The 15940-nt window shown below is 42.3% G+C and overlaps 1 protein-coding gene across 8 annotated transcripts in view; it reads right to left on the bottom strand.

Annotated features, from left to right (window-relative positions):
• TOX2 (TOX high mobility group box family member 2) overlaps positions 1-15940 on the bottom strand; it is a 257961-nt gene that overhangs the window by 104588 nt on the left and 137433 nt on the right. For all 8 annotated transcript variants that reach the window (XM_039499255.1, XM_039499252.1, XM_039499258.1 and 5 more), the window contains exon 3: positions 13822-14067. In XM_039499255.1, coding sequence (XP_039355189.1) covers positions 13822-14067 — 246 coding nt within the window. The remainder of the gene's footprint in view (positions 1-13821; positions 14068-15940) is intronic.

Below are 15940 nucleotides of genomic sequence, written 5' to 3'. Positions count from 1 at the left end.
AAAATATCCTTTGTATTCAACTTCGCACTCGTACATCATAATGTTCCAGTAAAAGCCCATTTTCCCTTGAGATAATAAAAGAATTGAATTTTTCCTTATCGGTCATCTATTTTTCTAGCTAAAGCTATTACTCCCTCTCTGCGGTTGCTAGGCAACAAGAAATATTAATAGCAGCTTTTATTAGCTTAGCTTTAGCAGCAGAGTACCAGAATGAGAAAATGGAAAACATAAATGTGTTACATAAATCTTTCAACCTTTCAGGGTTTGTGTTAGTCTCTGTTTTCATAATGATTTATTGAAGTGATGGTTCATTTATGAGAAAAAGGAGTGTGAAATAAGAAAACGGAACATTACCCTGAAGGACTGTTTGAAAATAAATAATTATAGGAGGTGAAGAAAAGCTGTTTAAAACCATTTTTCTGAGTTTTATAAAATTTAAAAAGACATATTTCTTTCATTTATTGCCTCTGAGAAAAACACTAGCAGGAGATTGCAAACAGGGCTCCGTTTAATACAAAGAAACCTTCACATATGATTGTATTATTATTATTTTCCACCCAGGCCTTATCTTAGGCAGTTTAGTTTTTAAATGGTGAACCACTAATGAGCAGAATTACAAATTAGTTAAAACCCAAGATGTAAAGAATTAGTACAACTCCAGAGAGGCACAAACCATCTTGGGTCAAAATCCATAAGGTTTCACTCTTTGGACACCGTCAGTCCCTGTGTTGACAAAGCCTGTCCCTACATTAAACTGCACCAATATTACTGCTGTTCATTGTGTTGTAAAGCCTGCTAATTTGGAATTTAATTTGGTTTGCAGCTTGATTTGTGTGGCGTCATGCTCTGTTTTATTGCAGCTGTCCTAAGCAATAGGTCTGGTAACTGGAGCACTGTATTTAAGTTTATTTATTTCTGATTGCGCATCACAGGTGTTTCTAAACACTGTAACTCAGGAAAGTAGGTCCTCTCAGCTACCACGTGGAAAAGTAAGACATACGGTCCTGGTACCTTATCATTCCATCTCTCCTGCAAAGGATTTTTGCCTACCTGGGTGAGTTCCATTGAGTTCTTGTTTTAAAAAAAATAAATACATTAGGCAAAATCCTGGCTCCATGGACTTATGGCTAAACAGGTGGAATTTTAAGGCACGGGGAGGATATCTCCTCAAAATGAACTCTCCAGTTATGAAAGCAACCCCTCTCCCCCCAACCCCCAGAACTAAATCACAATAATATAGCCCCTGGTCACACAGACATTTACAATGCGGTAGGAGTGCAGACATAACTTTCCTCTGAGTGTTGCCTTCCCATGTCCCGCCTGCACACCTCAGCCCATGAGGGCCTTCCACAGCATCCAGCACAGAGAGTATGCCATGCCACAGAGGCTATGACCTCCCTTCTTCCACGTCTGGAAAGACAGAGATCATGTCTTGGGCCGGGGTCCACCAGCTACAATCTGACCCATAATTCTGAGGGGAAGGAGGAGGAGTGGGACAGAATCACAGCCCGATTATGAACAATGCAGCCAATCATTCTACAGGATTTTCTTCATTTTAGGGCCATGATAAGAGCAAATTTGCTGCCAGATTTAAGATCCCCCCCAATCCTAAAGCACATGGAAATGTTGTTTTAAATGATAAAGAAACAAAATTCCAATGGGAACAGGTTTTCTAAAAATCAGTAAAATAAGCATCCCCTCCCCCATGCAGGAAAACAGGAAAGTGAAACTGACTAAGGTGCAATTCCATGATATTTAAACATTGCGGGATCAGGGCCTAACTTACATATAGAAGCAAAGCTGACTTCCAGCCTGTTCTCGTGCTGAAGTAAAACAAAAAAAAGGAGATGAATACCAGAGCTAGAGGGAACGCAATTCAATTTCCTTTTTAATTGTTCAGCTCTAATAATCTAAGCCATTGGGTTTGATTCAGTGCTAGGCCAAGGAATGCTATGGTGATATATGCAGTATGAACGTGGGGGATGGGATTTCACTAATTTCATATTTGAAATAAGTCTCACTGAAATAATTTTTTTGTTTGTTTCCCCCTCTGTTCGGTGACTACCTGGACCATTTAGACTGTGAGCTCTTTTGGTCCGGGACTGTCTCTCACTGTGTGTTTGTAAAGCACTTAACACAATGGAACCCTGGTCTCAGCAGAGACCTCTGGATTCTACCATAACAATAGCAATATCCTGTTCATGACACTGTTCCTTTAAATCCTCTTATAAAGGAATAGTGCTAAATTACAAAGAATACTTTTAATACATATTTATTTAAAATATGTAACTTTTATTTACAATAGGTAGGAATTTGAGATATATTTATTTATTTAAATAGGTACGTATTTAAATATTTATAAACAATAAAGAAATTATACCATCTGCCAAGCTAAAAACCACATTTAACAATTTCCATACCTCGGAGAAACAGCAAATAGCTAACACTTGTTTTTCTAGTAAATTTCTAATTGGTTTCCTTTGGGGGCTGTTTCCTGTGTTAGAAAATGATCCACAGGGGCGGCTCCAGGCCCCAGCACGCCAAACGCGTGCTTGGGGCGGCAAGCCGTGGGGGGCGCTCTGCCGGCGCCGCGAGAGCGGCAGGCAGGCTGCCTTCTGTGGCTTGCCTGCGGAGGGTCCGCTGGTCCCGCGGCTTCGGCGGACCTCCCGCAGGCGTCCGCCGAAGCCGCGGGACCAGCGGCAGGCAAACCGCCAGAGGCAGCCTGCCTGCCCGTGCCCTAGAGCCGCCCCATATGATCCAAAACTAATTGTAATCAATTATTATCTTTAGAGTGTAAGCTCCTTAGGGCAGAGACCCTCTTTTTGCTCTGTATCTGTACGGTGCCTCGTACAATGTCCATGCCTGGGGCTCTGAGGCAGTATCACAATACAAATAACTAACAATAAATTATTAAGACTTGCACTGACTTCAGTGAGATTTGGATCTGGCCCTAAGGGAGCACACAGTTATGTAAGGGCTCATCAGCACAGCAGGTCTGACTCAGGAGAAAGAGTGGATTCAAGTATGTGAGCAGTGTGAGGAAAGAGAACAGAGATGACCAAGGGTTTGATCCCGGGAAAAGTTACACCTGCTAGGTCCCGCTGACAATGTGCAGGAATAACGATACTAGGGGGGCACAGCTGTTTGCAGGATTGGACGCCGAGAGAGAAATTGCTGGGGTGGGGGAAGCTGTTGGAAATGTCATGAAGAGAGAACCAAGGGGGTGGGAACTGGGGCGCTTGGGGAAAAGGAATAAGGCCTGAGAAATGGGGAGAAGCAACAAGGAGGGAGACACATGGAGCAAAGACACATTCAGCGACAGAAGAAGAAAAGGTAGTGAATCAGAAGAGAAAATGCAGCAACACAAGGATGGTTCCATTTGACATTTCAAATGTCTGATTTAATATTGCTGTTTATTATTTATTATTCAGATTGTGTTCGGGGCCCGCACTGCGTGAAGCATTTTCTAAACACAAAGCACCCTACCCTGAACAGTTCACAATCTATAGTCTTCGACCATTTGCATGTTTAATGACTCTAGGCTTTGATCAGGGAGAGGGGAGTCTTCATCTCCCCCATTACGCAGACATACCTACACATCCCAGCTCCAGCCAAAGGAAGTGGCTATTTTTAGTTTCCATTTCTCATTGAGAGATAGGCAGATTGTTTACAGGTGGATTGTTTATTTGGCTTTTATTTATATTTCATTCAAAACTGCCACAAAGTTAAAAGTAAGTTATTTAGGTTGCAAAATCAAGCAGTCGGTTGTTAGGAAGTTCCAGATTTACAGACGCCCTTGCAATCTTAACTCTGCTTCGTGTATGTATCCTGTGCATTAAATAAGACAGGGGTTACGCGGAAAAAACAGCATATGCTATAGTTAAAGACTGTATCATGATGCATATATACCAGGGGCTGAATTAAGGTTACATTGGCAACTGTAAAACTGGCATAGTCTAACTTCCGAGTTCTTGCAACCTTAATTTTCTTTTAACTCAGAGCTTATCTATCTGTATAGCACTGCAGCTGCGCTACTGTAGCACTTAGCGAAGACACTACCTATGTTGATGGGAGAGCTTCTCCCGTCGGCATAGGTCAGGGTTTCTCAAACAGTGGTCGCCACTTGTGTAGGGAAAGCCTCTGGCGGGCCGGGCCGGTGTGTTTACCTGCCCCGTCTGCAGATCCCAGCTGATCGCAGCTTCCACTGGTCGCGGCTCCCACTGGTTGCGGAGCTGCTGGAAGGGACTTACTGGACGCCACTCCCAGCAGCTCCCATTGGCCCGGAGCAGCGGTGAACTGGAGAAACCCTGGCATAGCTACTCCACCTTCCCAAGAGGCAGTCAGAGAAGCCCTCCCATCAATATAGTGCTACCTACACTGGGGGTTAGGTCAGTATAACCGTGTCACTCAGCGGGGTGAATTTTCCACACCCAAGCAATGCAATTATACTGACATAAGCCTGTAGTGTAGGCCAAGCCTTAATGTGTGTGTGGACAGAATATACAATTTTCAATTTTTTTTGTAATTGTAACAACTCCCCCCATGCACTGGATTTGAACCTTGAACTTCTAGCCCTGGTGCTCAAACTGCTACAGCTTGACCTACAGGACTAACTACACTAGCTAGTAGGAGGAGAAATCTGTTAGCCCACTGAGTCCAGAGGATGGTTATGGGGAGCCCAGGCTGGCTCTCTTTCCCACAGTGATCTAGGAGAACTTCTGCCCCACATGGGACACTGGAGGTTGTAGTCTGGTGTGGGGGAGCTCAGCCTGGCCCAACTCTTCCTAATCCTCCAATATAGCTGCTCTGGCAGCTCCCAGGCACTCTCAGCACAGTGATTGCTGCTGCTGCTAATTTGGTGGCAGTGTAGGCCCAACCTTAGAATGTTCATGTTCAGTTATTACTTCGGTGGGCTGCCAACATTTTCCTAAGACATAGCAGAGACAGAAGTGAAATAAAAGTTGACTTTCAACAGTTTACAGCTCAGAAAAACTCAATGGAATTTTGTTGAACAAAGAAAATGCACTCATACATTTCAAAGGCCTATTGCTAACCATGGACGTTTCTGGACTTCTCAAATACAGTCACAAGAATGTTTTATGATGGAAAGTGTTAGGCAGATTAGATACAGGGGTTGCTACCAGTTTCCCCTATAATACAGTGATCACCGCTAAAAGGTCAGCACTTGCTAATAGATACCATTGCATGGTATCTAAGACACTGAAGCTTCCACACACACAACAGTGTATGAAACAATAATGTCCTTGGTTCTGCCCCTATCGTGGTGGAACCTGTAGGAGAGGAGCAAGGGGACAGAACTCTCGGCAATGATACCGTCAGCATCTCAAACCCTCTCCCTGAACCAGTCACACACAATGTCCAAGCCCAAGGGAGGAATGCCCCAGTCATTTTGCATTTCCAGTGCTCTAATATCCTTTCACTGCCATTGTGCCAGGCTAGGACCATGGAAAAACAAAGCTATGTTCCTGGAGTTAGTGTTTGTTCACATGGAGTTTTGTGATATTCATCTCCTAGGAGCAGGTTTGAAACAACGTGACCCCAAGTGTTTGAGTCAATGGTAAGTTACAATGGCAGGCGCAGTTCCAAACTGGGCCAGTGTTGGAGCTGTCAATGGGCTCCCATCTGGCTGACCAGCAGCGCTGCTATTAGGTGTAGAGGCTGGGCCCTCAATAGACTCAGGGGACTTCTCCCCTTTACGGGATGAACCCCTGCACAGCCAGGGAAGCCCAGTCCAAAATGGTTGAGGGCAGAGCTGTGTGCAGAGAGGGTAGCCTGGCCCAGGGCAGCACAGGAGGGCCCAGCAGGAGTCACTGCGAGTGCCGTTTCCTGTCACAGTGCAGTAAAGTTCCATCTCTGGGCCAGGATACTCCCTCAACTCCTCCTCTCTGCTTGGAGTGTGGCACAGGAGCCACCCCCTGGTAGGGGAGCCTTCAGAGCTGACAGGCTCCATTCAGGAGTCTCACACGATGAGGGACGCAGACATTCTGAGACCCCTATCTAATATTTATGGAAATATGTTTGCACTGCATTGGAAATTCTTCAGCTCTGACCTTGATCACCCTTTGTTTCTGTCAAACATGTTCTTCCAAATCCCTTCTGAAAACTCATTTATTCACAACAGCTCTTTAACCCAACATGCTCCCATTCTCCCTGCTACCACTGCCAATTTAACCTCAGCTTTTTCAAAGGCTGGGGCTGGGCTGCCTTCGGTCACTTTCATCCAAGCTGCTCTGGCTGCACCACTCTCTTCAATGTTCTGTCCTCAGTAATCACCCCAACTCAGACGGCACCCTCGCCCACAGTGCCAAGGCCCAGAACGTGCTCTGCTGCCCGCCCCATCACCACAGACACTCCTGATGGACACAGACAGGTAGCAACAACTTCTGGCTCCAGGCAAAAATCCTTGTGTTCACTGAAGCTGGTCAACATTTTTCTTTCAAAACTCTCTTTTTCTGACAGAAAACGCCATTTTTCTATATTATTGGTTTTTGGAAGGGGAGGGAAATTTTCATTTTGTTCGAAATGTTTTCCTCTCTCACTAAAACATTTTCTGTTTTTCTTTCCCCCCCCACTCACTGTCCCTTTTTTCTCTCCCTCTCCCCTCCCGTTTTTATTTCCCCCCTATTTTTTGGAGGCAAAAAACAGAGAGAAAGTGGGAAAAAAAACCTGACAATTTGGGGGGGTTGGGTTTTGTCAAAAAATTTCCCATAAAAAAGCAACCTTTTCTGACCAGCCCCCACACTTTTCCCTGCCTCTGACTATCCTTGTGTTCCTCCCATCTCTCCACCCCTTGCCTATCCCCAGCCCAGGACACCTTCCTTCTCTCCTCCATCCTTTCTAGCTCTCCCATTCTCTTGACCTCTGCCATCTCGCTCCCTGCCCCTCATATTTCCCACCACCTTCTTTCCTCTCATCACCTTCACCTATTTCCCCAACCTGTGAAAAGTCACCATTTGTATTAACAGTGACACAGGCAAGAGAAGAAAACCTCGCCACTACATTACAGAACCATCTACATTACCAAGATGAGCACATAATGTAAGAGAGTGAACACAAGGGGTCAAATCCTAATCTCACTTAAACTTATGGCAAAACTCCCAAAGACTTCAATGCCCTTCTCCACCAGCCCACTTCCAGCCCTTCTTTCCTATTGTTTATTTAATTCACTCGTGCATCTTGTAGGTCATAGGCTCATTGGAGCAGGGATCGTGTCCTGTATGTTTGCACAGCACTCAACACAACAGGCCACTGATTCTGACTGAGGTATTAGGTGTGGTTAACTAATAGTATCTGTAATTATGCACCTGAGTCCAAGGTGGCACAAAAACCATCTCCATTTATTCTCACTGTGTTTGTAATGATATTCCTTAAAATTCAGGCCTGAGGAAGATACCTACGGTTGCATCTCAGCTTTTTGCTTTGCTACTTCATGTTATGATTTTTATTTGTGCAGGAAATTTTGCACAAAAAATGCTTCCTTACTAGTGACACAGCAGCATGCTTTCCACGTATCAATGGAGAGAACGTCAGCTAGCTTTCTGCATGATTCAGGTGCTGAGGAAAAGGACCGAGGGCCAGAGAGGAGAATAGAACAAAACCATCCACAGGGCTACCCGCCCTCAGCCAGAGGAGCAGGCACAGGATAGAACAGAGATCCTGAGAACACAGCAGAGTGGCTCAACATTGTTCAGTTGAAAAACTTCTCCATCAAAAAATGCAGCCTCATTGAAATAAAAATGTTTCACAAAAGCACTGCTATTTCAAGGAGATTCTTCCACAAAAACATTTGAAATGAAACAAAAATGTTAATTCTGTTTTGTTTCAAATCACAATTTTCATTTTGTTTGTGATTTTGGACTTTAGATTCCCCCTGCCCTTTCCCCCCTTTTTTACATTCCCTCCTCCTTTGCCCCCGTTTTGTCCCCACTGGAAAAGGATGGGAAAAACAGATTTGGAGGATTCCCTTTCCTGCCCACCCTCATTTATCAGTAGGGCCCTACCAAATTCATGGTCCATTTTGGTCAATTTCACAGTCATAGGATTTTTTAAATGGTAAATTTCATGATTTCAGCTATTTAAATCTGAAATTTCACGGTGTTGTAATTGTAGGGGTCCTGACCCAAAAAGGAGTTGTGTAGGAGTCACAAGGTTGGGGGGAGGAGTGGTGTTGCAGTACTGCTACTCTTACTTCTGTGCTGCTGCTGGCAACGGCACTGCCTTCAGAGCTAAGCAGCTGGCGAGTGGTGGCTGCTGGCCGGGAGCCCAGCTCTGAAGGCAGAGCCACTGCCAGCAGCAGCGCAGAAGTAAGGGTAGCATGGTATAGTATGCTGCCCAGCTCTGAAGGCAGTGCAGAAGTAAGGGTGGCAATACTGTGACCCCCTAAAATAACCTTGTGATCCCCCTGCAACTCCCTTTTGGGTCAGGACCCACAATTTGAGAAACGCTGGTCTCCCCACCCCCGTGAAATCTGTATAGTATAGGGTAAAATCACACAAAAGACCAGATTTCACAGGGGGAGACCAGATTTCATGGCCATGAATTTGGTAGGGCCCTATTTATGAGTTAAAAAAAAGGAGGGGAGTAAAAAAGGAAGAGGGTAAGGGACAATAACCCAAAATGTGAAATCTTTTTGATTTATGAAAACTGAAACAATCAAAAAATTGTGATTCAAAATGTAGTGCAAAAATGTCATTTTGTTTACAATTTCATATAGAAAGATCTGAGATTTTCTTCAGAACATTTTGAACAAAACATTTTGATTTGAAATTTTTCAGGGGGGAAAACACTTGAATTTTTGGCCCGTGTCTGGTACATTTAATTTGTTTATTAATGACAAGAAATATCCATCTATGTAGTTTTCTCTCCCCAACCTCCCCATGTTGAGGTTTCTCTCTCATAAGAGCGCGCGCGCGCACACACACACACATTCAGTGACCCCTCTCTCTCTCACTGTCCATCCTGCAGCGCTGGAATCCCAGTGCTATCTATTCAATTATTATTATTTATATTATCATATCGCCTCTGAGCCACAGTCATGGACCAGGACCCCATGGTCCAAGGTGCTGCACAAACATAGAACAAAAAGACAGTCCCTCACCCCAAAGAGCTGGCAATCTAAGTATAAGACAAGTGACCACAAAGGGACAGACAGATGAGGGTACAAGGAAACTACATCAGTCAACATGGGAGGCTATGATCACAGCACACCAGCAGCCTAACCACTGTCAAGTTTTCTGTAGGCCTCTTTCTTCTCCTTCAAAGTTCTGCTCTTCCACAGAGGCAGCCTGTACAGGAAGTTTGGAATGTCCCGTGTGCCACACAAATGTGCTGAACCTCACATCTTCAACAAAGGAAGAGGTTTGAAGATGAACACCCAATTCAAGCCAGCCAGGACATATCAAACACTCAGATAGAAAGAAGAGGAATAAAATCAGCAGCTTTTTGATCCCCTTGCAAATCAATCCAGAACAAGGGACGTTGCTAGGGAATCTGGGATGGTTGGCAATGCTATCTAATTGTGTCCCAAGGAAACATGAGTCTGCAAGAGGGAGACCAGACACTAGATCTCATGGAGCAGTCTGAAATGCCCGAGGAGCAACTGGCTGAGCAAAAGCAGGTAGCGCAGAGGAGGTGCCGAGGAAGGGAGACTGTTGATAGCAAATATGGAGGTGACCTTAGTTTTGCAAAACCTCCTTGGTCAGGTTACTGTTCTGGAGATGTAATACAAGGTCCCATTTTATCAATACCCTAACAAGGACTATTAAAATGACGTGATCTAGGCATTATTGAGAGCAATGGGAAATGACATTTACTCTACTGCTCAAAAAGCAATTGGGAATAAGGGATGCTTTGCAATCCTGTAGTGTCTCCTATCCAAGAATCTGATAACTAACACTTTCCAACCATTTCATGAAGCTTCACATTACCCCAAGGAGGTAGGAAATTGCTATCCCCATTGTACAGAAAGTAGCACTGCAAGGTGAAATAGTTTGTTAAAAGTCCCACATTGAGTCATTAAAGAGCCAACAATAGAACCCCAGTGTCCTGGCTCCCTGGGCTGTGTGGTCGTGTTTCAAAAATGGGCCAAAACGGGAATCTTTTATCTGATTCAGATTTTGTAAGCCCAGAAGGGACCACTGTGATCATCTAATCTGAGCTCCTGTATAGCATTCCCTGCTAGCGCACATGAAAAAATCCTAGCTACTGGACATAAATTCTTAACAACATTTAAAATTTGTATCCCAAACTTCTTGCAATTATAATTTTTCCCTTTCATTAAAAATATTTTTACTCCAGAAATAAAATAAATAGCAGCAAAGGTAGGAAACATCTGTGTATGCAAAAAAATGTACAGACCATTGCGAGCCAAAGCACATAGGAGGCGTGTTAATACCCTTAACATTTGCATTAGTCATTTAGGTCTTGAAACAAAGACCAAATCTCATCAGGCTTCCTGCTGAACTCTCAAACAAGAGTCACCTTCCTAACTGGCTGATGCCCCCATTACTACACACAGTGAAACAATTACTGCTTTGTTATTGTCAAGTCAGTAAACATGTTCCTCCTCAGAATGAATTTTTCCTGTTGCAAATATCTACCTTAAATACGGGTAACTTTCAGGGAGGACCACAGCACTTCAGACGCCCTGCAATGTCACCCAAGAAATGCCTGAAGCACAGTCTACTTCATTAGACCATTACCAAGTGGGTTATGACTTGATGGGCATGCGGGCAGAAGATATTAATGATACAAATTTAAAAATCTGCTCCATCTCTGGGATTTTATTGTTCCCTCATGTGCGTGCACAGCTCCCATTAATGCTAATCAGTCTTACACACGCACATTGGGACAAACGCTGTACTGCCATGTGCACACACTGGAGTCAATGGGATCCCTGTCCGTGCATCCAAAGGCAGAATTTGGCCAATTTGTAAGGGAAAAGGGGGGTCAGCCTGTAACAAAAAGTTGATAGAGGAAAAGTGTTTGACAGGCGGGTAAGAAAGGATTTCATTTGGGCCTAAAATTACTACACAATTCATTGACTGATCTGCCTCGTTACCGCTGGGACCTATGGAGATATCTTTCCCAATGGCTTTGCTTTAAAACCAAACACTTCCAATTCACTATCAGCTGGAAAATTCAGGGTTCCCTGGATTTTTAATTTTAGTGGTAAGGGGGAAACAACTCAATCTCTCTATTCTGTTTTCAGCATACTAAGCCCCCTTCTTATCTTCCCTAGCTCAGTCCTGATTTATTGTCAAGATGCTGCATTTGTAAAACAGAACCATAAAATAAGAAAGAGAACATTTCCCAAGGACTACTCTAAAATAAATTATTTCAGACATTCAGAAGCTGCTTAATAAATCCCACTATTCTTGTTTCTTTGGGTATTTTAGAAACTGATTTATCAATGCAATATCACTTCGCAAAAATGAGACAATCAACACAGGGTAAAAATATTGTGGTATGAAAATAGGGGTCAGAAGTAGGGGCTGTGCTTTAAATTAAACTAGGGAAAACATCTTTCATACAAAATTGACTCTTTTTGTCTCAGAAATGAATAATTTAATGAACTAAGAACCTAAAAGCTAAAGAGGAGCCCAATGTAATATTTAATTTCACAGAAAGAGATCTGTTTCCAATATCATGCTCAATCGTTTTTAAACACACAAACTTTATCAAGGCAGAAAAAAAGTGCAGACACACCAAGGATTTTGGGAGCTTTGGTGCATTCCTAGAGAAAGTGATAATAGCTCCTATGAACACTACTACCTTTCAGACCCTTATCTACTGAGGCAAGGAAAAGCAAATACTCTTTAGCTAGGATGGTTGTGGAGATGCAGGCATGTTAATTAAACAAAATTAGCTCTGTTTGATATTGATGCATTCCAGTGACACCCATGGAAATCAATGATCTTAGAAGCAACTAATACAGAAAACCTACCATGTAGTTAAATCTGCTAAAAGGGAAAATATTATTAAATGACTTCATCATAAATTCAATACAGCTGATGAAATCAAGACAAAAGCTTACACAACATGGCTGGTTCTGTGCTGAACTGATCTCTATACTGGGTTAAATAAGCTTTTTTTTCCCCTCAGACCTCCATTTTTAATTCAGTATCCCTATGCTAGTCCTTTCTGCAATAGGTTAACATGAAACTTCTGAAGATATCGCCTTGTTCCAAAGTAACCCAAAAGGCATTTTAGGACTGCCATCTCTAACCTATGCAGGACGGGAGACTGATCATGCTCCCCTCAAAGTCATGAGCAAAGCTCCCACTGACTTTGAGAGGACATGGGGTAGGCTCAGTTCTTTCACTAAATGGGCTTTTAAACCATAGAATGAGGTAGTCCATGCCACACCTTAACCTTTTTACTAGGCCAGTGAGCAGATTGCTCCCATTTTACAGTACTTGTAACGAACGCAGTGGTATATTTATTATTCAAAAGATCATCAATATTGAAGTGCCCTGGGATCTTTTTTGGATGCTTTGTTTTAACGTAAGAACATAACAATGGCCACACTGGGTCAGACCAAAGGTCCATCCACCCCAGTATCCTGTCTACTGACAGTGACCAATGCCAGGTGTCCCAGAGGGAGCAAACCTAACAGGTAATGATCAAGTGATCTCTCTCCTGCCATCCATTTCTACCCTCTGACAAACAGAGGCTAAGGACACCATTCCTTACCCATCCTGGCTAGTAGCCATTAATGGACTTAACCTCCATGAATTTATCTAGTTCTCTTTTAAACCTAGTTATAGTCCTAGCCTTCACAACCTCCTCAGGCAAGGAGTTCCACAGGTTGACTGTGCGCTGTGTGAAGAACTTCCTTTTATTTGTTTTAAACCTGATGCCCATTAATTTCATTTGGTGGCCCCTAGTTCTTGTATTATGGGAATAAGTAAATAACTTTTCCTTATTCACTTTCTCCACACCACTCATGATTTTATATACCTCTAACATATTCCCCCCTTTAGTCTCCTCTTTTCCAAGCTGAAAAGTCCTAGCCTCTTTAATATCTCCTCATATGGGACCCGTTCCAAACCCCTAATCATTTTTGTTGCCCTTCTCTGAACGTTTTCTAATGCCACTATATCTTTTTTGAGACGAGGAGACCACATCTGTACACAGTATTCAAGATGTGGGCGTACCATGGATTTATATAACAGCAATAAGATATTCTCCATCTTATTCTCTATCCCTTTTTTAATGATTCCTAACATCCTGTTTGCTTTTTTGACTGCTGCTGCACACTGCGCGGACGTCTTCAGAGAACTATCCACGATGACTCCAAGATCTCTTTCCTGATTAGTTGTAGCTAAATTAGCCCCCATCATACTGTATGTATAGTTGGGGTTATTTTTTCCAATGTGTTTTGGATGACCCAACCAAAGTATGCAGGAAAAATAAAGCATGCATACTTCACTCCCTAAAGGCAAGAATCAATGTGTATGACATTATGCACCAAGAGCGAAATACAAAACCACCCCTTGAATACAATTAGGTTATTAACAGGGTCCAAAAAGGCACAGAATTTAAAATACAAAATTATGCTGAAAAGCACCATGACCATGGCCATGCAAATGACTTCTACAGAAACAATCAAACCACCCCCATCTTTGAGATATGCTCCCTGTCCAACTGAAGGCAGCTCGGTGTTCATTGCCTTTATTCAATCCTTAGTTGGAAATGTTTTTTCCAGAAATATCCTTCTAAATTCAAATGACTCATAATGACACAAAGTGGATTGTATCAGGTCAAACAGAACATGATAAAACAGAAAACTTTACTCACCGTAGGTAGTTGGCTGGAGAGAAGATGCCCATCCTGACTCAACATATTAGACACCATGATGGCTGGAAGGTCCATGTTCTGATAGGAATATGCTGGTATCAGGCTATTTGGAGGGAGGCCGTGACACAGTGAATGATACCCGGTTTCATGATCCACCAAGTGAAGAAGCGAGGGCTCCGGGAGGTTAGGAGGAGTTATAGGAGGGATTTCATAGTCTTCATTATTCTCATTCTGACCATTATACGTCTGAAATAATAAAAGGACATTTTTACAATGTGTCACTTCCTTGTTGCTTCAGCAAAAGAAATGTTTTGTGATGCAAAAATAAATAAATAAATAAATAAAAATTAACCACAACCAGATAACACAATAATTCCTACATGACAATTCCCAGTCATGTTCATAAGCAGGTCCCAAAGCAACATCAGACTATCACAGCATGCTGTAGTTAATATCAAGATCATCCCAAATCAAACAGAAGGGCATGTCTCATGGCCTGAGCTTCAATTTCTATCACTCAGATACCATGTCCTGCCTCCATCTGCTTTTTAGAACTGTCATCCACCTCAGCAGAAAATTCCGTGCATGGATCAATGTCAAGATATGACCAAAAGAACTAAATTTTCAAAAAGGGCTCTACGCTTGCTTCTTGAAAGGGTATTTGCATGCATAAATCTGGTAGTAATACATACAACAGCTGCATTTGAGAGTACAAATGCTTCTATGGACACACAAATGAGTGTAATATTTATGACTGGGATTTTCAAAGGGGCTTAAGGGAAGTAAGCACTCCACTCCCATGGAAAGTCAGTGGTACTTGAGCACCAAATTCCTTTAGGCTCCTTGGAAAAACCCAGTATTTATCTATCAGTTGAGAGACCTATTCAGAAATGGGGCTGTAGCATATTTTTAAAAAAAAAAAAAAGTCTCATTTGACTGTTCCAGGCATGGAGACCTGCCCATATTTACTTTATTGTGCAAAGATATTTAAGAATAAAAATACCTTTAACTAGCTCTTTTCCTGATGACACTACCTTGAAGAAGAACACAAATGTGCAGATAGTTTTATCGTGATCATTTCTAGTTCGGTGGGATTTATTAAAACATTTCCCTGACCTGTGTTAAAAATTAATCTGAAATTGCGCTCATGTAATTCTCCTGAGACAAAATATATTAGATCTACAGTAAATTTAAAATAAATGTGAATCTTACAATAAGATTGTTAATTGTAGTATGGAAGAACGTAATAATAGGTTATATTTTAAAGAGAAAGCTTGTTTTAAAGATATCCTACATCATATATGACTATACTATATGAAATTCTGATTATCCCTAGTGTTATACACATGGATTTTAAGATCAGTTTCCAAGATCACCTAGTTTCATGACTGGATTTTGATTTAATACTTGACTTAAGACCAGAAAAATGTGTGTAAAAATGGTTAAACACTGTAGACTATTAAGCCATTGCCCCAAAACTCTCACACAAATCCTCACCTTCCATCACTCCAGATTAAAATAATAATAAAATAAAAGATTTATGTAACTTGAATTAAAAAGTCTTCAAGAAACGCAGCAGAGAGCAAGTGAAGAAAAGGCTGTCTGGAATCTCGTTATGAAGCACCAGTCGGAGAGTGCATGAGCTTGAGTGTTCTGGCACTTTCTTTGGAGAGAAACATTGACTGCAATGGCACCATCCCTTCGTCACTCTTCACAGAGGTGCAGAGTTTAACATTTTCATTATCCTTAGCTAAGGTGATTCCCCGCCCTTTTTTGTCTCCCCTATGTTATTCACATGATACCATTGCAATAAAGATAGCAATCGGAGAACTGATTGTGGGGCCAATCCTGTGATTTATATGCCCTCAAAATTCCCATCGACTTCACACTGTGTACACAAGAAATGGGGGCTCAAGGTCTATACTACTATACATTAGCATCAACACACAGTTATCAAGTGGAGATTCCAGTTCAGTTATTCTTCCAGCCAGCTTGTCTGGGTCAGATATTACGTTGGAAAGGGCGGGGATGACAGGCTGCACATAAAAGAGTATAGGGCCAATGGATTCCATTTAATAAGTCTGGTAGTTAGTTTTCATTTGGGTTACACAGTTTGAAG

This window comes from Mauremys reevesii, linkage group 13, assembly GCF_016161935.1.
Source record: "Mauremys reevesii isolate NIE-2019 linkage group 13, ASM1616193v1, whole genome shotgun sequence".
In the NCBI taxonomy this organism is placed as follows: Eukaryota; Metazoa; Chordata; order Testudines; family Geoemydidae; genus Mauremys; species Mauremys reevesii.
This window is presented reverse-complemented; position numbering and strand designations above follow the sequence as displayed.